At 38.5% G+C, this 11,654-nt stretch overlaps 1 protein-coding gene across 2 annotated transcripts in view; it reads left to right on the top strand.

The window, feature by feature from the left end:
* Positions 1-460: 460 nt before the first annotated feature.
* Positions 461-11,654, top strand: part of LOC118280987 (oxysterol-binding protein-related protein 8) — an 85,230-nt gene continuing 74,036 nt past the window's right edge. The window contains exon 1 of one of the 2 annotated variants that reach the window (XM_050700923.1): positions 461-888. In XM_050700923.1, the coding sequence (XP_050556880.1) occupies positions 864-888 (25 nt within the window). In that variant the 5' untranslated portion in view covers positions 461-863. The remainder of the gene's footprint in view (positions 889-11,654) is intronic. The other variant, XM_050700924.1, reaches the window with a different exon arrangement.

Below are 11,654 nucleotides of genomic sequence, written 5' to 3'. Positions count from 1 at the left end.
TTTAATTCTCAATCAGGATTTGCTGTTTCCTGAATAAGTAATGTTTGAGTGCCTTTAACGTGAATTAACTAAATACTAATATTGAAATACTAAGTAAATGATTTGTATGGCTTCCTTTTGTTTTAATAATCCCTTATATTTGAATGCATCCAAACCTAAATTGTTTCTGGAAATTGCGTAATTAGGGTTGTATTTGTTTGTTGACGTAATTTTAGTAGATTATACTAACTCTACTAAAATTAATGAATGTTGAAACTTATGGAATAAAACTGTATTTATTTTGCATTTTTAGACACATGAACAAATTATACTAAAGGACTAGATAGTCCAAACATATAAAAGATAAAAATTTTCATACTAATCTCTGTGTAACAACTTTTCTTAATATTTTTAATAGTCGACTTTAGATTGTCAAAACTCGACTAATTCAGAATACGAAACTTTTTTCAAAGGTGCAGTGCAGCGCCACACGTCACGTCAGATTCAGAAAAAGGATAAATTTTGTGCCTTGAAGCATATTTCAATAAAAATTAACATTATTTCGACACTGTTATAAACAATACGGCCCCAATAATTGGGTCAATAAACTGTGCATTCCCTGTAGAACTATTGTGTTGTGCGTGTGTATTTTTTCCCGTTTTTATTTGTGTTCGAAAACGGTTTTGGTGTTTCTCAAATAAGCGGTTCTCAATTGTATGAATTGGCATAGGACTTTATAATTAGCCGTTTGCGTCGTCTCCTACATTGTGCGTGCCACAATTGCCGGACGTTTAATTCTCGAGGCTGTTATTTATTAGACAATCTTGTCAAGAAATGTGCGGTGCGGTAATCATAGCGAATTTTTCGCGTCCAAAATATATTTGATGAACAGCGATATCAGTGATAACTGTAAGTATTCAGTATTCTTTTTTTTTTAAAAACGTTGGCTTCTTTTTTTTTAGTGATGCGGTAATATTATATCACAAGGTTTTTTTTTAATTGAATTAGTGTCAACAGTATTAGGTCAGTTCAGTTCACAGCTCACACAGATTATGCTAAAAAGATTCCAATAAGACCGCGCTTTTTTGCGCGTTGAAATTTTTTTATCGTAATCAATTATTTTTTTATGTACTCATTACATCGTAAAATAGCTATATTATCATTTCTCAAGGGCTCAAACTATGTATAGTTTGTAATATAACACTATATAAAAACTTAAATATCCTACAAAATATCTTAGTAATTGGTATGTTTACTAGTTAGACCGCGATTATCAAATACTTAGATAAACATTTTAATCTTTCAATTCAATTTAAAATGTTTAGCAATATGTCTGTTATCAAGTCAATAGGTTCAGTTTTCAGTATTTCCTATGATTGTACTTTAGGTAAAGATATAACTAATTTTATTTGGAAATAAATTTTATTTCATTTTACCTAGGTATTGAGTGACCAATTATTTTTTCTGGGAACTCAGGCAGGTTTCAAATTTATTCTTACTTATTTGGTAGTTAGGTATTTAGGTACACAATTAATTTAATAGGAAAAAGTTTTATATACCAACCAGTAAATGTTGAATAAAAAAATAATACAATAATGTACTTACCTAAAATGTTTAAATAAAACTTCTTTGAAACATATTTTTATACTTCCTATTCAATGTTTCCTATGTTAAAACTTAATGACCATTAAAAAGAAAATCCACACAGATTAACGAAAATTCTCTCGAAGTCATGAATGTAAATAAAAATCTTACAAGCCAAATTTTAGTCTGTCTAATTTTATTTTTTATTACATAATATTAGAATTTTGATTTCTTATTGAATTTCTTATAAGAATCTCATTGAACATGAACATCATTATGTCTATTTTTGTTCTCACTAAGGCCTTTGCCTAGGCGTAGATTTGGCGTTCTTCTGTCTCTAAAATAAAGTGCCAAATGCCATGATTCTGACTTACCTCATAATAGAACCTCTGCGTAAATAAATAATAAATAATATAATATAATTTTACTAGCGACCCACCCCAGCTTCGCATAGGTGCAATGGTGATATATTATGCTTGTATTATACATATAAACCATCCTCTTAAATCACTCTATCTATTAAAAAAACCGCATCAAAATCCATTGCGTAGTTTTAAAGATTTAAGCATACAAAGGGACATAGGGACAGAGAAAGCAACTTTGTTTTATACTATGTAGTGATTTGGTATTTATTCATATTAAAATAAATATCATCTTAATAGGTCATCTTGTCTTACTTCTTATTAATATTATAAATGCAAAAGTTTGTATGTTTGTTTATTACTCCTTCACATCAAAACAGCTGAAGGAATCAAGATGAATTTTGGAACAAGGGTAGATTATAGTCTGGAATAACACATTTATTATTATTTATCCCATGGGAACATGGGCGAAGCCACTGTCGGAACCTAGTAAATGGTAAAAAACGATTTCTCAGTCACTCAATTTACTATATTTGCTTCTAAAATGATAATTTTGGATTGTGTAAACGGTGAATGATAAATGTTTGTATGCACAACTGCATATTTCAAGGCTGCTTGGCTGTAAGACCTATAGATATGTATGTGGACAAACAATAAGTAAGATTTTCCAATGTATTTGGTGGCCAATATATATAATTAGCTGCTTCCGTGCGGTTTCACCCGCTCTGCTTGGCTCCTATTGGTCATAGCGTGATGTTTTATAGCCTATAGCCTTCCTCGATAAATGCACTACCTAACACAAAAAGAATTATTCAAATCGGACCAGTAGTTCTGGAGATTAGCGCGTTCAAACAAACAAACAAACAAACTCTTCAGCTTTATAATATTAGTAAGTATAGATATTTAGACCGAGACTCATAACTAGATAATTTTTAGCCTGATTAGGATTAGGATCAAGCAAAAAATTCACCAGTTCTAGGCAATCTATCATCAAAAGTTTTATTATAACTTTCGTGAGACATACTCAATTAATTATTATGTTCAGTATCAGTAGCACCGCGACAATAGCCGCGTCGTGTGTCGCGGAATGCTGCTCATGAATATAAGCCTCTAGCATGGCTTGAAACTAGTCGAGTTCCTCGTCAAACAGTTACGTGAGTAAGCCGATAACATAATAATTAATCTTCAAAAGTATTTGTTTCCGTAAGAAAATAAAAATTACGCTATTATTGGAACTTGAGACGGGATATTTACCATGTTTATTTATTTAGATGAGTTTCCGATATTTCCGTCTCAAGTTCTAATAATAGTGTTAGTGACCATGTCAGTTTAAAAACTTATAAAAATTACGCGTTTTATGTTTTAAAATAATCAACAAGACGGACATTAGTTAACAGAAAATAGTCATCTTTCATCTACCCTATTTTAAAGAAAGTAAAAATACTCCTTTCATAATAAAACTGTTTGTCCGTCGGCTAGAAATAGGAACTAAGTATTTGAATTAGCATCAATTAGAATTACGATGTAGTCCAATTATACTAATTAGTGACGTCACGTAGACATGACTCGTCCCCTCTTCTGTAAAGGGGGTGAGCAGGACGTTATAAAGATGATTGATGAGATACCTAGCTTGGTTCTAGGCTTAGAAATAGACTGAATGTCAAAAATCTATCTAAATTAACTAAAAGATTTTGGATTAAAAGCTTTTCAACCAGATATTATGCTATGAAGTTGTAATAGTTAGTTAGTTAAGGTGTGAAACTATGTGACCGTTTAAACTGATACTAAGCTATGTAGCTGTACGAGGAAGATGCGCAGCCCGAGTATGCGATTTATCAATGTTAGTACAAAATTCTTAGTCAAATCCGCGATGTATCGATAGTACAAAATTCTTAGTCAAATCCATCCATTTTTTTAATGAAATAGCATCCAATGACTTTTTCCGTCTTGAGCGAGGCGAGAGGGAGTATCAGACTCTTACTGACTAAAAATCACCCCGTTTCTATTCCTGGTAAACCCGCTAGGTAGTCCGCAGCTCCGGATCAGGCATCAGCCCTACTGGGCCCCATCTACGGTGCCCTGATGGTTCTTTCGATAATCGTAGCATGGCGTGTAAAAACCAGGAGAAAAGGCGCGACTTAATACACGTATGTTGAATTTATTTTTAGTCTTTGCGTGAGGTCCTACTTATGTTATGACACATCCTGTGTCATAGATAATTGCTATTTTTAGAATATCTAGTTACCATCAGACCACCACAGATGGGGCCCAGTAGGGATAATGCCTGATCCGGCCTACCTAGTGGGTTTACCGAGGCCCCGGCTCGAAAAGCAGGAGTAGGAACGGGGTGGTTTTTAGTCAGTAAGAGTCTGACACTCCCTCTCGCCTCGCCCAAGGTGGGAGAAGTTATAGGATGATTTTTCTACCTCAAGAAAAGCTTTCATCGTTGATTCATTGATGCAAAAAAATATCGAATTAGAGCAATAACCTTCAATTCAGTGCAGTTATCATGGATTGTTTAGTATGTAACTATAAATTGACCTGTATTTTGTGAGCAATAGGTGCTAATTTGCACTGTATATATGGTTTTGCATACGGATCTACTATCGATACATCGCAAATTTGGGCTTGCATCTTCTTCGGACATCTACTTTGAGGCAGCGCATCTTCATACCATCGTATCAGTATACTTACATAGCTAAGTATTAATGGAAACGTTCACATAGTTTCACATCTTCGTAGCATAGAGACATAGCACATCTCTGCTAGAAAAACAGCCTCATTAGGGCTTGGAGGTCTACCCAATTTTTCGAAAATATGTCAATTTAAATCCAACGCTGGACTGATATGGGCTGGTGACGTGAATACAATAATTTAAAACTAATTCTTGTCTAACCAAATACCTGCAATAAATTATTATCACATTCGGTACAGCCGTCCGGGAGTTATGTGTGAACATATCGGTGATTCATTTTTATGATTAAGTTACCTACCTAAACTATTTTTTAGGTATAAGCCGGTAAATGAGCAGACGGATCAAGTGATGGTAAGCAATCGCCGCCGCTCATGAACACCCGAAACGTCAGAAGCGTTACAAGTGCGTTGCCGGCCTTTTGGGGGTTAGGAGTTTAAGGGTTACTGGGGTTTGGGAAGACTGGGAAGGAGGATAATAGGGCATCCGGTAACCTCACTGTTTTACGTCAGTTTTTTGTGAGACCGTGGTATCCCTCCGGTCGAGCCGGCCCAGCAATGCCGTTTAACTAATTATGGCTATACTGGCTGACCCGGCAAGCTTCGTACCGCCTCAAACATTATTTCTCAACTTTTAGACCTGCCCTGAATTTGCAGAAATAATTCAAAACCAGAATTAGCCGAATCGGTCCAGACGCCGTTCTCGAGTTTTAGTGAGACTAACGAACAACAATTGATTTAAACGAATAATATAATATGTTATTCGATTCACTAACATAATATTAAGTTACGAGTAGATATGTACGTCGTGTTTTGTTTTTGGCAATATAACATACATAATGTAATTGTTATATCTAGTTTAGGGTCACCCACGTCACGGTCAGGTTATGTTGATAACAAATTGGTGATAAATGCCCTAATATTTATATTAAAACTAGCTGTTATAAGCCGGCAAACGAGTCGACGGATCACCTGATGGTAAGCAATCGCCGCCGTCCATGGACGTCCATGCTTCGACAAGAATGGGCCGGCTCGACTGGAGTGATACCACGGCCGAGCAGAAAACCGACGTGAAACAACGTTTGCGTTGTATTTCGTTGTGTGAGTGAGGTTACCAGAGGCCCAATTAACCCCCTTTCCAATCTTCCCAACCCCCCGATTTCCCAACAATCCTTAATTTCCTAACCTCCAAAAGGCCGGCAACGTACTTATAACGCCTCCGGTGTTTCAAGTGTCCATGTGCGGCGGCGATTGCTTACCATCAAGTGATACGTCTGCTCGTTTACCGGCTTATCCCATAAAAAAGTACTCATATTTACGTAATATCGCTTCATGAAGTGTATAATAAAATGCTGTTTCAAATATTTAGTGTAATCTGTTAGAAATGTTTGTAAACTTCTAAAAACATGAAAGGGTGATTTTAAATTTAGATGAAGTAAACAATAACGGATGGATAAGCCATGTGATGGCACTATCGCAGTAGAGTAGAATACTTTTTTTTGAGGGGGGAAATTCATCCAATGACTTCTCCCGTCTTGGGCGAGGCGAGAGGAATTGTCAGACTCTTACTGACTAAAAACTATGCCGTTCCTACTCTTGCTCTTTGAACCGGATCCCCCTAGTAAACCCGCTAGGTAATCCGCAGCTCCGGATCAGGCATCAGCAAAAATAGTTCACATTGTCAAAAGTTACATCCACAAATCCGTATAAGCCGTCTCGACCGGAGTGATACCACGGCTTTACAGAAAACTGACGTAGAACAATGCTAATAATTCAAACTCCTTCGCGGTGACAATTATTACTACTGAGTAAGAGATTCGTTTTCTTCACAAGCAAGATCTTAAGGCTGCTTTTCCACCAGATAAGTGCTATGCTACATTGGTGTGGATGTGTATGGCTTCATTGGTTCAAAGCTACATAGCTTAGTATCAGTACTTAGTCACATAGTTTCATATCCTCGTAGCATTTATAAAACTAGTAGAATCTACGCAGTTAGCTATTTGACCGTCTCGTCACGATTAGAATCGATATTTACAAAATGTATATTATTTCACGAATATATTGACGAAATTCTAGATTATCTCAAGGTCAAGTAAGACCTAGGTCGGTTTTAAGCTAAGTTTACGACCTTGAAACACGCTATGTTAGTACAAATAGTAAAAACTCAGTGATTGTCAACATACCTTCTTAGGTATTCCGTTGGCTCGGCTGCTCAGTCAATGAGCCAAAGTGTTTTTTCTAGTGGGGAGTCGTGCATCGGTACGAATGGGCCGGCGATACCGACGTGAAACAACGCTTACATTGTATTTGGCGTATTCTATATACATACATACATAACCTCACGCCTGTTTCCCATGGGGGTAGGCAGAGACGCCAATTGCTACGAATCTTATACACCTCTTTCACTTCAGTTTTTTCATGCATGCTCGTCGGTTGAGGGTACTTTTAATTTGGCCCTTTTTTAATATACCTTTATCTGAAATAGCCTGTATTCTCACTTCTATTAATGGAACCCTCTGTAAATGAGACAAATATTTATTTAAACCTTGTTATCTGAGACACTGGGTTAGTGGAATACCTTAATATGTGATACCAATTTGTAGGTCCCTTTTTTATTTATTTTTTTGAGGGAGGATAATCCTCCAATTACTTCTCCCGCTGACTCTTACTGACTAAAAACCACCCCGTTCCTACTCCTGCTTTTTGAGCCGGAGCCCCGGTAAATCTGGGTCCCATCTGTGGTGCGCACCGTATGTGCGGTTCTGGTTTTGGTCGGGTGGCGAGCTAAAATTGCAAGTGCCTTGACGTCTCATTTAAAAAGGTTTCACTGTATAAAGTAAAAGTAAGTGGAATTTAATTGAAAAAAGTTTGGCTACCTCTGTTCCATTCCTTAACTATGGGCCCAGACATCATCAAGGTTGAAATGAAGTACTTACTGGCTACATACTTAAATTACTTCCACGAATTATTTATGAGAACTTTTTAAAGAAATTATTTTTCATGTAATAGTCTACAAGTAGTAGCTACCTATGCCTTGTTTGTAGTTTTAGTACTGGTAAGCACGTTTTGAAGTGTTATTTAAGTGTTTTTATGGTATAAGCCGGTAATAGAGCAGACGGATCATCTGATGGTAGGCAATCGCCGCCGCCCATGGATACGCGAAACACTAGAGGCGTCGTCGACCGTCAACGGTGAAGTGACTCCCATGTAATTTAACACACACACACAACGTCACGCCTTTTATCCCCGAAGGGGTAGGCAGAGGTGCACATTACGGCACATAATGCCGCTATACAATGTACACCCACTTTTCACCATTTGTGTTTTAAGTCCCATGTAATAGGGGGTGAGCCTATTGTATGTAATTTAACTTGTTTGTATTTAATTCTTTTAAAAATGTACCTACCTTATTTCATATTCTTTGTGTGGAAGAGCCATGCTTCGACACTGCTGGGCCGGCTCGACCGGAGCGATACCACGGCCTCATACGATACGACGCTTGCATTGACTGAGTGAGGTTACCGGCCCAATCCCTCCCCCCTCAAAAGACCGTAAATGCCTCCAGTGTTGCGAGTGATACAACGGCTTCATAGGAAATCGGTGTCCACAACCACAGAGGAGTCATAGGTGCGTTGCCAGTCTTTTCTTGAAAGTTTGAAAGTCGTATCGGTTCGGAAATACCGCGGACGACAGCTCATTCCACAGTTTTGCTGTACGAGGCAGAAATATCAAGATTTGAGTGCTTACCATCAGGTGATCCGTTTGCTCGTTTACCTCCCTAAAATATCGGTTCGGCTTCTCTCTTTTTCCTTACTGTATCATACGATTATTTTAAAAGAAAATAGCATGATCGATCATTTCTTGCGACATTTACTATCTTTCTTATCATTTATTTGTGTGACTTTATCTTGTATGATTCATATAGTGGTAACCTATTTAGACGTTTTTGGTTCGAGTTTACAATCGTTACTTAAATTTTATTATAACTTTCGTGAGACATACTAAATTTATTATTATGTTATCGGCTTACCGCTGTATTCAGAATAATGATTACTTAAACTATTCCTTAGTAACGACTTTGTATGGAAAACAATTGCTAAGGAATGGGTTAAGTAACCATTAAATGACTCTGAGTACGGCGGTTACTCACGTAACTGTTTGACGAGGAACTTGACCAGTTTCATAGCTCATATTAACTCTTATAAGCGATATTGTCGCGGAATGCTGCCCATATATGTGAGCCTCTAGCATGGCTTGAAACTAGTCGAGTTCCTTGTCAAAAAGTTACGTACATATAAAAAATCTAGCTCAGCTGAGTCCGTTTCCACCCATGCTATGTGTACCAATTAATATGATTGGTGGAAGCCAAACGCATCCACAGCAACGTAGCATAGCACATCTTTTGTGGAAAAGCACCATTAAAGGTAAGCGTCCATAGGCCCGCATCGTACGCATCGCACGCATTCCGTATGACATCATCAGTACGCATCGCATGTAGGCATTGCTGATGATGCGGTCCGTACGATGCGGATCAGTGGACGCAGTTGTATGAGTTTCTATACAAGACAAACTAAAATCCGTTGCGTGCGATGCGTACAATGCGGGCCTGTGGACGCGTACTTTACACCAACATATTACATAACTTAAATTGTAACTATTATTAACAAAACCTCCAAAAACCTCTTCAGATAATAAAAACTCAGATATGTGTGTCAGATAAACTGTGGAATGAGCTGTCGTCGGCGGTATTTCCGAACCGATACGACCTTCAAACCTTCAAGAAAAGTGGGGAAAATCATACAATGATTTCTCCCGCCTTGGGCGAGGCGAGAGGGAGTGTCAGACTCTTACTGACTAAAAACCACCCCGTTCCTTCTCCTGCTTTTCGAGCCGGAGCCCCGGTAAACCCGCTAGGTAGTCCGCAGCTCCGGAAGAAAAGAGCATACTCCTTTTTAAAAGGCCGGCAATGCACCTGTGACTCCTCTGGTGTTGCGTGTGTCCATGGGCGGCGCTGATCGCTTACCATCAGGTGACTCGTCTGCTCGTTTGCCACCTATTCCATAAAAAAAAGATATTTAAAAAAACACTGACTGCTTCGTTGGCCGAGTGGTTGCAAGTGCGACTGCCGAGCAAGGGGTCTCGGGTTCGATTACCGGGTCGGGCGAAGTATTACTGGGCTTTTTTCGGTTTTTCGAACATTTCTCAGTAGTAGCACGGAGTCTGGAAATGTGCCCGGTATATAGCAATAGGTTTACCACCTATTACATGGGACTTATAACATAAATTGTGAAAAGTGGGTGTACATTGTAAAGCGGCATTACGTGCCATAATGTGCACCTCTGCCTACCCCTTCGGGGATTAAAGGCGTGACTATATGTATGTATGTATTAAAAAAAACAGATGTTCAATCCTATATATCTTGAAATACGACAGATATTCGCTTATCACCATAATCCTTTGACAAATACATATTGATAACAGTACGAGTATCTACCTATCAGTTGAATTAATAAGAGTCGCATGATAGTAATCAATTGCCTTTCTGTTATCAGATATATTGTTGTTGTAGTGGACACTTTGAGCTGGTGTTTCGAGGGGGTCTCTGAATACATTCCATATATTAAATGTGTGTGGGAGACAGCCATGCTTTGGCACCGCTGGGTCGGCTCGACCGGAGTAAAACCACGGCCGAGCAGAAAAACGAAGGAAAACAACGCTTGCGTTGTGTGAGTAAGGTTACCGGAGGACCAATTTACCCCTTACTGAACAAAAACCATCCCGTTCCTACTCCTGCTTTTCGAGCTATAGCCCCGGTAACACGCTAGGTAGTCCGCAGCTCCAGATCAGGCATTAGCCCTACTGGGCCTCATCTGTGGTGGTCTGATGGCTCTTTTAGCCGCACGCACGGGTCTGGTTCTGGTCGGGTGTCGAGTTAACCTTGCTCGCCGTCCGCAGACCCGCACTTACGGTAGCCGGAGATCGTCGCGCGATCCCCGACGCCCGGAGTGTCTCTCGTGACATAATTTTAGCCCTAATCAAAACTAACTATGCTGAAATCACCCCTATCGACCATTTTACCATAGTAACTAACTCTTCCTGAGTTTTAATAATAACTTATGGCTAAAAATAATCCAGTACCTACTGGAAATATTTTGACTAGTTTAAGATACGTGTCACGAACGAAGATGTCGTAAACTGCACGCGTAGTCTAGGAGGCGACGACATTTCTTGTTTGTCATCTTTTGCTGTTTTGGGTGTATATGGGTGGCGGCGATTGCTTACCATCAGGTGACTCGTTTGCTCGTTTACCGGCTTATACTATTAAATAGATCATTTAGAGATGGTTGGTGTCTGCCATTACTATCTTTTAGAATCGTAACATAACGAGGTTTTTGACATGAACATGCTAATATGTGCAGTTTGTAAATGAACTCATTATTAACTAACGAAATATACAAGGCGGATATGAATGAGGCCGTCGTTAGAGGGCGCCCTAGGCGGACATATAGCGACCAGGTTGGCAATAAATTAAAGAAGGGCAAAATTAAAAGTACCGTTAACCGATGAGCGTGCATGAAAAGACTGATGACTGTTGATGAAGCGAATGAGGTGTGTAAGATTCTTAGCAATTAATGTTTCACAGTCTCTGTCTACCCCCATGGGAGACAGGCGTGAAGTTATGTATGTATGTAACTAACGAAACAATAAATTTCCTTTTTTGATAACGATGCAACGTCACGCCTTTTATCACCGAAGGGGTAGGCAGAGGTGCACATTACGGCACATTTCGATAACATCAGGAAAAATAATGCGGAAAGTGTAAACGGATATTTTTATTGAAACCGATACGAACTAGCCACTTATCGCAGTTATTCATACACATTGATAATGATATAGATTTTAATCGATTATACACGGGTGAGTCATAAAAACATCCTTATGCTTTTTTTATTTATCGATTAAAGTATTAAGATTGGGTTAATATTGTGGATTTGGTAAGTTTTTCTTGCTTGATACCGAGGCCCTATTTGTCCATTG

Source organism: Spodoptera frugiperda, chromosome 19, assembly GCF_023101765.2.
Source record: "Spodoptera frugiperda isolate SF20-4 chromosome 19, AGI-APGP_CSIRO_Sfru_2.0, whole genome shotgun sequence".
Classification (NCBI taxonomy): Eukaryota; Metazoa; Arthropoda; class Insecta; order Lepidoptera; family Noctuidae; genus Spodoptera; species Spodoptera frugiperda.
This window is presented reverse-complemented; position numbering and strand designations above follow the sequence as displayed.